Here is a 14,656-nt window from a genome sequence, read left to right on the forward strand (position 1 = left end):
TTGCTGCAGATTTCACAGGCTAAAAGGGTTAGTGACATTCTGAAAGGAGGCAGCTGCTCTCACCGCAGATTTTATCTCTTCCCAAAGCCATGTAGCATTGGCCTCCAAGGTGACACTTCTTCCCCTCACTAGCAGGCAGTGAAGAATAACGGAGCAGTCCTGAAGAGCAGGGTTCTGGAACACCTCCGATCTTTAAATATTTTGAATAAAGACGACGGAATACTAAGCAGTGACTATGAATATGTACATTTTACAAATAGTTCATGTGCAGGATACTGTTCATACACTATAAGCAGAAAGGGCAGATGGATATGAAGGAAATCAGGGATCCTTTTACTAAGGCACATAGGCACCTATGCACATACAACGCATGCCAAATTAGAACTACTGCCTGGCTACCGCATGCCCCAGGGGGTAATTCTAATTTTTATGTGCATCCAAAACGCGCAGCAGAAAATAATTTCTATTTTCTACCACATAGTGCTAACCGGGGTTTAATTGGCAGTGTATGTGCGCTGATGATGGCCACTTGGTTAATGCGTGAGACCTTACCGTTAAATCAATGGGTGGCAGAAATGCCTCCGGCCCAAAATGGACATGCACTAATTTTTATTTTGCTGCACGTCCATTTTCGGCCAATAAAGGCCTTTTTTGTGTTAGCACTGAAAAATGGACCTACACGTGTCCAACACACGCGTCTACACCAGGGCAGGGCATTTTTTGGCGTGCCTTAGTAAAAGGTCCCCTCAGTGATGTCATATATATTAAACCATTAACTCATGAAACACATCATGAAAACTATAATTCAACAAGTATTAATCTTATCTCACACACTCATAATACAAAAAATGTAAAATTGATTCTAACTGATATTTTATAAATTCATCAACAGTATAGATATTACTGGGGATATGATTACAACAATGTGACATCCACGTAATTCTCACTGAGGGAATACCATCCCCCTAATTCTATAAAAGTTGCCAAAAATTGCATGCCCACCCAATTTGCACATGCAATTTAATTGAATAACGAGCTAGTTAGTGTAATTGGCTTTTTTTCGAGTAATTATTGGCAGTAATTAGATGTAATTAGCATTTATGTGTGCAAGTTTAGATGCGGGCTCTTTGCCTAAAATTTATGTGTGATCTGAAAAAGGGGATGTGGAAATGGGAAGGTCATGGGTGTAATGGGGGCATTCTTAAAATTAGAACATAAGAACATAAGAATAGTCACACTGGGTAAGACCAATGATCCATCTAGCCTGATATCCTGCTTCCAACCAGTGGCGTAGCTACGTGGGGCCACAAGGGCCTGGGCCCCTGTAGATTTGGCCCTGGACCCCCCTGCCGACGACCCTCTCGACCCCCCTTCCGCTGCCAACCCTCCCCTGCTGCCGCCGTTGCCATCTGCTAACTTTGCTGGTGGGGGACCCCAACCCCCGCCAGCTGAGGTCCTCTTCTTCCGGCGCAAGGCTTCGTTCTGTTTCTATGAGTCTGACGTCCTGCATATACGTACGTACAGGACGTCAGACTCACAGAAACAGAATGAAGCCTTGCGCCGGAAGAAGAGGACCTCGGCTGGCGGGGGTTGGGGGTCCCCCACCAGCAAAGGTAGGTGACGGCGGGAGAGGGTTGGTGGTGGGGGGGGGGGGTTGAGAGGGTCGGCGGCAGGGGGGAGGTCAAAGTTGGTGGCGCCAGCGGTGGCAGGGGGGGTCGGTGGTGCTGGGGGGGGGGGGGCTAAAATGTGCCCCCTCACCTCGGGCTCTGGACCCCCCTCCCGACGAAGTCTGGCTACACCCCTGCTTTCAACAGTGACTAATCCAGGTCACAAATACGTGGCAGAAACCCAAACAGTAGCAACATTCCATGCTACCAATCCCAGGGCACACTAGGGAGAAAAGTATTCTCTGCTTGCTCCTCAGAATCAGATTATAAGAGAAAATGAGAGCCAAACTACCGTGGCATAACAGTAAACACAAAAAGGAAGAGAGTGCATGAGATAAACCTTGAAGATCAGGCTATTGGATCTCTTAGGGATCTTTTTACTAAGCTGTGGCAAAAACTGGACTGCAGTAGTATGGGTGTGTGTTTTTGGCTCACGCCGGGCCAGTTTTTACCATGTCTGGGAAAAAGGGCTTTTTTTCAATGGACCGGGAAAAAGGCCTGCGCAAAACTGAAACCAGCGCATGCCTATTTATGGCTTGAGCCCTTAATGCCACCCATTGATTTGGCGGTAAGGGCTCATGCGCCAACTACTGATTAATGCCGGAAACATTGCTCTCTCTAGGAAATTAAAAACTAATTTGTCCTGGAGGTATGGGCGCATGCCAAATCCAAAATTGCCACCAGCCGATCTGTGCCTAACTTCGTCACAGGTATTTAGGCTTGGTTTTTGTTGGCCTAAATGGGTGCACCTACAGTTTAGACACAAGCACAGCATGTAAGCATATTCTGTAAACCGGTGTTTCCCAATTCCAGTCCTGGAGTACCCCTTGCCTGTCAGGTTTTCAGGATATCCACAATGAATATGCATGAACTTGATTTGCATACACTGCCTCCATTATATGCAAATCTCTTTCATGCATATTCATTGTGGATATCCTGAAAACCTGTCTGGCAAGGGGGGTACTCCAGGACTGGACTTGAGAAACACTGCTGTAAACTGCGCCTAACTTTAGGCATAGTTTATAGAATCATGCTAACAGCCATGGTTTTTCAGCACCAATTTTAAGGTGTCATTTATAGAATTTACCCCAGATTACATATATCTAGGCACTATGCATGTATACACCCTGTGCAATTTTATAATAGCAATATTCAATGTCTAAAACATACTTTACACATGGAAAATGCTTTATGAAATTACCTCCAAGATGCCTCACAAATGTTTTCAACAGAGCTCATCTGCAACCGTAGCAAATGTTTGCACACACAGGCTGTTAACCCATGAAAATCTCACAGGTTAGTACATTGGCCCCTTTGTAATAACCCCACCTTTTTATGTTTCAACTTTTTTAAAAATTGATGACAGAATAAATAATAACATATCAACCACCAGCGAGTGAACAGACATTACTAACAATGAGAACAAAGTGTCATGAAATGGAGATATATGTTTTATCTCCCCCCCCCCCCTTTTGCATTGTACCAATATCCTATAAACTTCTGATTGGCAGGATATACCCCCTTCCCCCTCCCCAACCATAAAGAAGACCATCCATCCTAAGCAATATTAACAAACAGTGCATGGCAATCCCATACCCCTCCCCCCATTTTTATCAAATCATATATGTCCTTTATAGGCTTTGTTGATAAGATACTCATTATGCAATCTTCATAATCTTGTCCTTCCACTGTGCATTAATGCAGTGATTCCCAAACCTCTCCTGGAGGAACCCCAGAGTCAGATTTTCAGGATATCCACAATGAATATTCATGAGGTCAATTTGCATATATTGCCTCCTTGGTATGCAGAATTATCTCATGAATATTCATTGTGGATTTCCTGAAAACCTGACTGGCTGGGGTTCCCCCAGGACAAGTTTGGGAATCACAGCAGTAATGTGAATATATTTGGTAAAATATCTTGCTAGGAAAATCTGTCGAAAACGCTACATAAAGGCTGACAATGGCCACCCTCTGACATCCAGAATCTGTAGATCATCTTTACTCCTCTAATATCTGTCTCAAGGGGGCATCAGTAGATGATAATTATGATTCTCTAAAAATCAAATGATGATCTTAGTGATTCATTTTCCAAGTATAAAGTTTATTTTTTGGGCATCTGCAGATAAATGTTCACATTAAGCCTCAGCTTTTAAGAGTTAAAATGGTTTGTTACACTGCATCGATGTCTTCAAACTATATATATATATATATTTTTTTTTTTGTTACATTTGTATCCCGCGCTTTCCCACTCATGGCAGGCTCAATGCGGCGGGCAGTGGAGGGTTAAGTGACTTGCCCAGAGTCACAAGGAGCTGACTGTGCCGGGAATTGAATAAAATACTTGAATGAGAGTGGACATATATAATAGGAACTGGTGTGACAGAGTATATTTTCCATCACATGGTATCTGAGATAAGCCCAGGAAAAGACAAGGGCGAAAACCTCAAACACAGAATTAACCTTGAGGAGAAAGGTCAAGTAAAAGTAGCCCATAAAATCAATCCCTGGGGTGTAAGACACAGAACCAACAAAGGAGGAGCATAGAGGCAGACAATTAGGGTCCTCCAATCAAGATGCAGACTGGGATCCAGAGGAGAAGTCTACAGCTCTGTGTCTTCCTCCTTGAGACACCCAAGGGAGCAGAGCTAAAGACCAGATTGAACCAAGACAAGTTATAACACTGCTTTGTTTTTCTTTTTGAATTACGTGACCCTTACTTGGTGCAAGTGACTAGAGGTGACAATAGAAGCTAAGAGGGTAGTATCAGGTAGGCAGGCAATTTTAAGACCCAACCCTATGTTTTCTTATTGTAGTTTTCCATTGTTTATTAAGCTGTGGTATTTGAAGCTGAATTCTCCTTGATTATTTTTCTTTTGTTTGTTTCTTGGGATATGTGTTTGGGCAGCTGACAGAGCTGAAGACCTTGGCATCTACTATAAATAATATTAAGTGTATGTTGAGTTACTGTTATATCACACAGGACAATAAAAGATACACTGTCTAGAAGGGCAGGGGAATGTGCCAGACTGTTTGAAAAGCTATTAGGACCATAACTTAGCAGTAGCATAATATCAGTCTAAAGGCACAACTCCCACAAAAAGAAGAATATTAAAAACTAAATGACGAAGAATATGTTTTGGTGGCATGAAGAATATGTCTCCTCCCTCATCACATTAAAATATTTATGTTTCCAATTAATGCTGCACATAAATGCAAACAAAGGATAGGGAACTCAGTCTAGATCTGTGGTCCTCAGGAGGACACACCCAGCTGGTAAGGTTTTCAGGATACTCAAAATGAATATGCATGAGATACATTTGCATGTACTACCTCCATTCTGTTCAAATCTATCTCATGCATATTTTTGTGGATATTCTGAAAACTTGATTGGCTAGCTGTGTCCTGAGGACTGGGTTGAGAACTTCTGGTCTAGATAAATCTCAACCAGTAGGATTCAGGTTAATAGAACTAAACAGGAAGCCTGGAAGGTCCTACCAGTAGAGACAGTAGCAACCCAAACACTGAAATAATTCAAGGGTATGTGGGACAGATACAGAAAGGAGACTAGGCAACCAATAGGTAGACATAATAGGATGGATTTAGAGGGGAAGGACACCCTTTTCTACCACTGATTTCTATATCCCTTCCCAACACATTTAAGTCCAGTCAGAGCGGCAGTAGCCCTTGATGAAGGGCCATATATTATGGCTTCTTCTGGAACCCTATAATCATGGGTCCTAATTCCTGCCGCTGGGTGCCCCTATTGTCTTTTGATGACATTCTCTCAACTCCTGAGGGACTGTGAACAGGCTGATGCAGTATCTGTACTCTAATCTGAGCCAGGGAGCTGAAGAACTCTGCTGAAAATAAAGCCCAGATCCCTCCATATGGCACTGGTTGTTTGGCACTGCCAAACTAGGAATGTTTCTTAGTAGAAAAAGATTTCAACCAGTCAAAAACAAACAAACAAAACATAAAGAGAGAGAGATAATATAGATTTTGACTTAAGATAAAATAGAACGACTGCTATGGTAGTTTTGCCATGATTTTATATGCTCAAATATACAATTTCTATTAAAATCATGACAGCCATGTTGAATCAGATTAAGGTCCACTGAGCCCAGCATCCTGTATCTCTGACAGTGCCCAGTGTGAGTCACAAATATCTAGAAGATTCCAAAAAAATATATCAAGTCTTTCAGAACTCATTCCCGGGGCTAAGTGATGGCCTTCCAAAGTACCTGGCAAATCATTTTTTGTGAACATGTCCAAATTTCTTCAGAATGCTGTTGAGTTAGTTGTTTTGGCCTAATTACTCTGGCAATAGATTTCACAGCTTAATTACATGCTGACATACAAACTAGATTAAAAGGACTTCATGGAAAATGAGAAAGCCAATGCTGGCCCAGTGCCATGTAGAGGGTTCTGAATTGGATTCTTGGTGCAGGTCTTCCATTCCCTGGGTCAAGCAAGGCAGAGTGTATTATGGATTCTGGCAGAGGACTTTCACTATGATTCCCTACATTATGTAAGCTGGGAGCAGGTATAATATAGGAGCGAATCCTCAGATAGATGTGAACAAAAGCTCACATTATCAGATCTGTATCTGCTGGACATCTTAAGGATCAGGAGGAAACTGGGGTCAAGAAAAATAAAAATGAGATGGTGCATTAACATATTTGATAATGAGTGCATCAGGAAGGTTTTCCATGTCCTAGCTGCTGCTTCTTGCTTCTCTGACTTTTCATCTTAATCAGAACCAACTCTTACTGAGGTTAAGGCTCCATGGATCTTTATTGGAAACCAGCCAAGGGGGGTTTCTCATTTTTTAAACTTGTTTCTATCCAGCAAGGGGTGCAGAGGGTCTATTTACTAAGCTGTGTTAGTGTGCACTAATTGCCATGTTAACAACTAATGTGGAAGGGCCTGTATAATGGGTAGGGAAAGGGCAAGGGTGTGCTTTAACTAAACACAGTGGTAGCTATTGCATGTTAACTGTTAATGCGGCAAGTTAAGCGACACAGTTAACGCCACCTTTTTAGGTAGATGTAACTAACTCCATCTCATTATCTGCTATGGAGTTAACATGCTTTAGAAAACTGTCTCTAAAGAGAAATTGCTGGGCATGCTCCGACAATTAACACAGAGGTTTTTCAGTCCCCACACATTGAACTCGAGTATAACTTTGGATAAATAGATACATCCTGGCATTTACCACACCGTAACTACAAAACCTTAGCAAAGTGAGTAAATAAGGCCATGACTGTGATTCCCAACTGAATTTGTATTAGTCATAAAGTAGGGTGTCTCTATTGCACAATAATGAATAATGTCTCTTTCCATCTCTCACCCAGGGGCTGTGAATGCTCAATTCAAAGTATCCCCTGTCCTGGCTGATGTGAGGATCAGGAACCAGTCTTTATAACTGAACCCAGAGCTCTCTCACATTAGTAAAAAGTGCAATAGTGCCTCTGGAGGAGTGGCCTAGTGGTTAGGGTGGTGGACTTTGGTTCTGGCAAACTGAGGAAGTGAGTTCAATTCCCAGCACAGGCAGCTCCTTGTGACTCTGGGCAAGTCACTTAACCCTCCATTGCCTGCCACATTGAGCCTGCCACGAGTGGGAAAGCATGGGGTACAAATGTAACAAAAATAAATCAGGCTGGTCCTTACATAAGAAAGTATCTTTGTATTACAATAAGATGGTCTGTACAATATTACATTAGATAACATCCAGGCATATAGCCCACTAACACCTCAACAGTTCTAAGCAGCTTCCAAGCAAAGAAGCCAGAACAATCTTCTGGGATGCAGCATAATTGGCATTATAAATGCAAACTTTTCTAAAAAGATGTGTTTTTAAGAAGCTTCTTAAATGACAAATAGGATTGCGATAAAGGAAATAAGTCTGCAACTGCTTTCCATAAACGTACTCCCTGAACTGCTAATAACCCATCAAAAAGACCTAACCTTTTCTTCACTTAACATGGAAATGTAAAAAAAAATGTTGGCTGAATGCCTCCAGACTCTTAAATAGTGCAAAACAAAAGTGATTCAACATGTAAACAGGGATTTGCCCATGCAACACTTTGCAATACAAGCACATTTGAACATAACTCTAGCAGCAATCAGCAACCAATGAAGTTTTAAATAAAAAGGAAGTACATTATCATATTTGGATAAACCAAAATCCCATCTAATGATCGTATTCTGCAGCATATGCAGTAAGCAACAGCTACACTAAAGCATATCTACATCTCTACAGCAGCACCATATATCTCCCCAAACAGTCCTTCAAGAAAGTAGGGTCCCAAAAGGAGCATGTTTTAGAAATATTGTAAACAACAATATTTACACAGACCTGTCCTGTCCCTAATCCTGCACATTCCAGCCAAAGCCTCATTTAAGCCTGCCTTTTAACACCAGCATAAGTGAGCTCACATTCCTGCGAATTATTAGACGAGAGAAAAAGAAACCCACTGTTACTCACCAGCCTTCTCTTTTTCTGAAATAACCGGCATAGCCTATAAAACAAAATGATGCATTTATGAAAATTTTAGACAATCATAGTTAAGATCATATTCAAGCACCTTTCTGACCTCATATGCAACTTTCTTTAAATTAATCCCCTTATTTTCTAACACCTGTTATTCTTATCTATGTGTTCCATCTTTGCTTATACCCTTTGCTGTCTATTAAAATGTTTTATTGGGTATTGTGTTGACATTGTAATATTTTATATTATTATTTGAATATTTTTACTGCTGTAATTGTCTGTTGCTTATGTTTGACTTATTCTTGCTGTACACTGCCTTGAGTGAATTCCTTAAAAAAAGATGGCAAATAAATAAAAAATAAATAAAATAAAATAATGGACTTAGACCTTGGTTTCAATATTGTACATTAGGGCTGTTATGAAGACATGGTTCAATGAGTCTTATGAATGGAATATTGTCATATCTGGCTATAATCTAGTCAGGAGGGATAGAGATGTCAAAAAAAGGAAGAGTAGCTCTCTATGTAAAAAACAATATTAAAGCAGCTGAAATATGGTGGGTGTGAGGAAGAGAGGAAGCCCTGTGGTCTATGTTGGGTAGAGAATGACACTCTCATCCACACTGGTGCAGTCTACAGATCTCCAACTCAAATGGGAAGAACTGCATAGAGACTTGATTGTTGAAATTGCAAAGGTGAGAATGAGAGGGAAGGTACTGATACTGGGTGACATTACCAGATGTGGATTGGAATACCCCATTTGCAAATCTGGAAAGAAGTAGAAAGACATTGAATACCCTACAATGGGCTTTCCTTAGACAAATGGTGAGGAAACCCACCAGGGAAGAGTCATTGCTGGATGTAATATGAACGGATTGAGTGTGTCTAAGTCTGGATGGGGGCTACAGGCATCTCTATGGGGTTACATGGAGTGGCAAGTGCCACTCAAAAATTTGCTTTGCTACCCCAAATGGAATGAGTGCACTTTCCCTGTAAATCTGCCATTGCCTTTCTACCTTCCTCCTCCCCCCCCACCCCCAGGTCTAGTCTCTCTCCTCTCTACCACAAGTCTACAAATGTGTTACAGTTGCTGGCAGTGATTAGAGCAGGCCTTCCCCTGGCCAGCCTTAGGGTCCTCCCCTTTGTCACAACTTCCTTTTGCAGTGTGGGTGGGACAGAGCAAAAGGAAAGCCTTGGAGTGGCTAGAGGAAGGCTTTATATAATCATTGTCAGTGATTGCAACAAGTTTGTAGACTCCCAGAGGAGGGGAGAGACCAGACCCAGGGAGATGGAAATAGGACAGTAGAGAAAGATATTGGACCCACAGGATGGAACAGGGGTGGGGAAGAGGAGAGACAATGTACAGGCACTGCATATGATGGGAATGAAAGAGACAGGAAGAGGAGAGAAATGTTTCACATGAAGGGAAGGGAACTGAAAAGAAGAGGGAAGAAATGCTGCACATGAAAGGAGGGGAAGGCAAGGAAAGAGAAGGGAAGGAATGAGGGGAGAAATGCTGCATATGAAGGGAAGGGAAAGGAAAGGAAGAGGGGACAAAAGGAAGGGAAGTGAAGGGAAGAGGCTATCTTGCAGTGCTGCAGAGATTCATTACTCAGTGACAAATCTGTTGCCATATAGAAGAAGATAGGTTAAACTTTTTCACCTTTATTGGTTGATAATTGGATTCTTGATGAATGCTACTGTGCTGAAACACAGCCCACCATGTCAAGTCTATACCTCCCAACCACTTTACATCGTCAGGTGTTTTACAATAAAAGTTTTTATCTTGTAGATTCCAAACCATTTCTGGAAGAAGGTGCTTGTGAAGAATTTGCAAAACTGAATGGACCAAGCTATGAGATCAGTTGAGATATATTACAAGATACAGAGGGAGCTTAAAGAGGTATTATGGACCCTTTAAAGGATGTGTTTAATAGATCCTTGAAGACCAAAGTGTCATAGTGCTGGAGAAAGGCTGATATGGAGCGGCATAATCGAAAGTTGCTGGCCAAATAGGTGGCGATCTATTGTCGCGGCGGTGATACAGCTGGCCGGAACCGTATTATTGAAAAAGATGGCCGGCCATTTTTTTCGATAATATGGTTTAGTCCAGCCAAATGGCTTGAATTTCACCGGGTTTGAGATGGCCGGGTTTGTTTTTCAGTGATAATGGAAAAAAATAAGGGCGATCTACAACCCGGCGAAATCCAAGCCATTTGGTCGTGGGAGGAGCCAGCATTTGTAGCGCACTGGTCCCCCTGACATGCCAGGACACCAACTGGGCACCCTAGACATGTGGGTAGATTGGGTTTTGGAGGGCTCCCATTACCAGCACAAGTGGTACAGGTGGGGGAGATAGGCCTGGGTCCGCCTGCCTTAAGTGCACTGTGGTACCCACTAAAAGTGCTCCAGGGACCTGCATACATGCAGGCCTCTAGGACTTGTTGCTGCTGTATAACCTTGGCACACCAGTTGACACCTGAAGACTAATCTCTTTGAAAAAGTCCTTTATTTGAATAAGCACGTTTACTCACAGTTAACTGCAGATCAGAGGTTGTGCCCCACTGGCAAAGAGTCTCCCTGGTACTGAGATTAGCAGTAGGTCACAGCTGGCAGAATGCTGTACAATGCCCTCTTTCAGCCACATTCAAGGTAATAACTAAGTTCTCTAACGTGGCTAACACATGAAAGGGATCTAAAACTGGCTTACAAACATGGCCACTACCTCATGGACTAACGGAAGTAAAACAGGGCACACTCTGACCCAGTTAGCAGGGGGAAAAGCAGCATGGGAGTACAGCCCAGTACCCTACACCCACCACAATGCATTGCTGATGTGACTCTGCATTGCTGATGTGACTCTGCAGTGCACCTAACAGAAAAGGTGTCACACTCACAACCAGGGAAAGGCTGTCGGAGGATAGAACACATTCTGCTGTCATGGAGGTGGGTACAGCATTTGAGGCTGGCATACAGGCTGGCAAAAAAGGTTTTTAATTTTATTGCTTTAGTGTGGGAGGGGGTTGGTGACCACTGGGGGAGTATGGGGAGATCATCCCCCATTCCCTCCAGTGGTCATCTGGTCAGTTGGGGCACCTTGGTCGTGAAAATAAAAGGACCAAGTAAACCCGGCGAAATACTGCTTATCGCCGGGTTTTTTTCCATTATCGGCGACAGCTGGCCATCTGGTAGCCACGCCCATGCCTGCCCATGTCCCGCCTTCGCTTAGCCGGCGACACGCCCCTTTGAACTTTCGCCGGCGAGGCTGTAAAAAATGCAGCTTTCGATTATACCGATTTCGCCACTTTTCCGAGATCGCCGGCCATCTCCTGATTTATGTCAGGAAATAGCCGGCGATCACTTTCGATTATAAGCTGGATGGTCCCTCTTTACAAAAGTGATAAAAGAGAAGAGGTGGGAAACTACAGATTGGTGAACCTTACCTCAGTGATAAGAAAGGTAATGGAGATGCTGCTGAAGAAAAAGATAGTCAACTTTCTACAATTCAATGAGTTACAAGATCTTTACCAAAGGCAACTCATGTCATATGAATGTGATTGATTTCTTATACTGGATGACAAAAGAAATGAATCAAGGGCATGCTCTGGATGTGATCTATTTAGATTGAAGCAAAGACTTTAATACTGTTTCTCATAGGAGACTCAAAATAAACTGAGCAGCTTGATGATAGGACCTGAGGTGGTAAACTGGATCAGAAATTGATTGACTAATAGGTGACAGAGGGTGAAGATAAATAGAATTCACTCAAAAGAAAGAAAAGTGAGTAGTGAAGTGCACTAGTGTGCTGGGGCCGATTCTTTTCAATATATCTGTGTTTGATATTGCCAGGAAAAGTATGCTTTTTTGCAGATAACACAAAGATTGGCAACAGAGTGGACATCTCAGAGGTAGTGGAATGCATGAAAATTGACCTATAAAAATTAGAAGCTCGAGCTAATGCTTGGCAGTTAAGCTTTAATGTGAAGAAAAGTTGTGTGATGCATTTGGGGTACAGAAATCCAAATGAGCTGTTTGTAATAGGAGGAGATTGACTGACCTGTATAGACCAGGAAAGAGACCTTGGGGTGATAGTGTCTGAGGATCTCAAGGTGGCAGACATATCTGACAAGACGATGGCCAAAGCCAGAAGGATGCTTGGCTGCATTGAGAGGGGCATAATCAGGAGAATGGAGGAGGTGAAAATACCCTGTCCGGGTCATTGGTGATGACACATTTGGTTACTATGTTCAATTTTAGAGGCCATATCTTGCCAAGGATGTAAAAAAACCTCAAAGCCATCCAGAAGGAAGTGACCAAAATGGTTTGGGTCTGCACCAGAAGATGTATAAGAAGAGACTTAAAAATTTGAATATGCATACCCTTGAAGAAAGGAGGGATAAGGGAGAAATGATTCCTGAAAGAGAGAAAGGAACAAAACAACATTTTACAAAAATGGAGAGGCTACAGAACTAAAGGGCATGAAGTGAAGTTGCAAGGAGGGAAAATTAAAACCCAAATCAGGAAATACTTTTTCACAGACAGGATGGCGAATGTCTGGAATGCTCTTCCATGGGAAGTGATGGGGGTGAAACAGTGGTGTGGAATAAACATAGAGGTTCCCTATATGGCATGAAGATGGAATAAGAATGTAGAACATTTCCACTCACTGTAAAACTTAAAATAAGTTTCACATTTTAAAGAAACAAAAAAGAAGCATAGAGAGAGGTAGACTGCACCGGGTGTCAGTTACAACCCTAAAGACAAAGGGGTGGAAGAACCTGCAAGAAGTCACAAGTACAACTTTGGCCATCTTTCTGCGAACACTGGATGGGCCATGGTGGCTTTTATCTGCCACCATTTACTATGTTACTATCAGGCTTATTTTCGAAAGAGAAGGGCGCCCATCTTTCAACACAAATCGGGAGATAGGCGTCCTTCTCTCAGGGTCGCCCAAATCGTCATAATTGAAAGCCGATTTTGGGCGTCCCCAACTGCTTCCCATTGCGGGGACGACCAAAATTCTGGGGGGGGGGGGGGGGGGGGGGGGGTTGGAGGCGTAGCGAAGGCGGGACTGAGGCATGCCTAACAGATGGGCGACCTCGAGCGATAATGGAAAAAAGAAGGGCGTCCCTGACGAGCACTTGGCCGACTTGGTCCATTTTTTTCTTACGACCAAGCCTCAAAAAGGTGCACAAACTGACCAGATGACCACTGGAGGGAATCGGGGATGACCTCCCCTGACTCCCCTAGTGGTGACTAACTCCCTCCCACCCTCAAAAAAACAACTTTAAAACCTTTTTTGCCAGCCTGAAATGTCATACTCAGGTCCATCGCAGCAGTATGCTGTGTGTGTGTGTGTGTCAGCAGAGGCATAGCGAAGGCGTGGACATCCTTCTTTCAAACATTTTGGACATCATGAACTGCCCCCCCCCCCACAGGGATGGCCAAATTTCAATGGAGTGGAGGAGTGGCCTAGTGGTTAGAGCACTGGTCTTGCAATCCAGAGGTGTCTAGTTCAAATCCCACTGCTGCTACTTGTGATCCAAAATCCAAATAAATAAATAAATGGGGTGTCAGAGGCATAGCAAAGACATGGACATCCTTCTCACAGAAACATCCAGGCATGGACATCCTTCTCACAGAAACATCCATATTTTGAACATCTTCAACTGCCATCACAGGGACGGAGGCATAGCCAAGGACATCCTTCACCCATACTCTAAAAAAAAAAAAAGACATCCCTGACAAGCACTTGGACATTTTCACCTGGACTTGTATTGTGCAGAGCAGCCACACATAATGTTTGGCTGCTCTGCACTGGCTTCCCCTCCTTAGGAAGGAAATCGTGTGCAAATGAGCAGCTCATTTGCATGCGATTTCCTTCATGCATGCCTTTCTCCATTCAGTTAGTGCATCAGTTAGTCCACTGCAGTGCCCCCTAGGGTGCCCAGTTGGTATCCTGGCATGTCAGGGGGACCAGTTTATGAATGCTGGCTCATCCCACGACCAAATGACTTGGATTTGGTCATTTTTGAGATGGGTGTCCTCGGTTTCCATTATCGCCGAAAATCAGGGATGACCATCTCTAAGGACGACCATTTCTAAGGTCGACCTAAATGTTGAGATTTGGGCGTCCCCGACTGTATTATCAAAACAAAAGATGGACGCCCATCTTGTTTCGATAATACGGGTTTCCCCGGCCCTTCGTGGGGACGTCCTGCGAGGACGCCCTCAGGAAAACTTGGGTGCCCTGTTCGATTATTCCCCTCCACGTAAGGATGGGCTCCCTGATCTCATCTCATGGCTTCCAGTATCATCTTTATGCTGATGACACCCAGCTGTATCTCTCCACACCAGACATCACCGCGGAGACCCAGGCAAAGGTATCGGCCTGCTTATCCGACATTGCTGCCTGGATGTCCAACTGCCACCTGAAACTGAACATTGCGGGTCTTTCCACTAAAACCCACTTCTCCTCTTCCTCCTCTTTCTAT

At 43.3% G+C, this 14,656-nt stretch overlaps 1 protein-coding gene across 1 annotated transcript in view; it reads right to left on the reverse strand.

Moving 5' to 3' along the window:
- DLC1 (DLC1 Rho GTPase activating protein) overlaps positions 1-14,656 on the reverse strand; it is a 744,850-nt gene that overhangs the window by 375,605 nt on the left and 354,589 nt on the right. Inside the window, 1 exon segment of the mRNA XM_030191431.1 lies at positions 8,158-8,191. Coding sequence (XP_030047291.1) covers positions 8,158-8,191 — 34 coding nt within the window.

This window comes from Microcaecilia unicolor, chromosome 2 (genome assembly GCF_901765095.1).
Source record: "Microcaecilia unicolor chromosome 2, aMicUni1.1, whole genome shotgun sequence".
Classification (NCBI taxonomy): domain Eukaryota; kingdom Metazoa; phylum Chordata; class Amphibia; order Gymnophiona; family Siphonopidae; genus Microcaecilia; species Microcaecilia unicolor.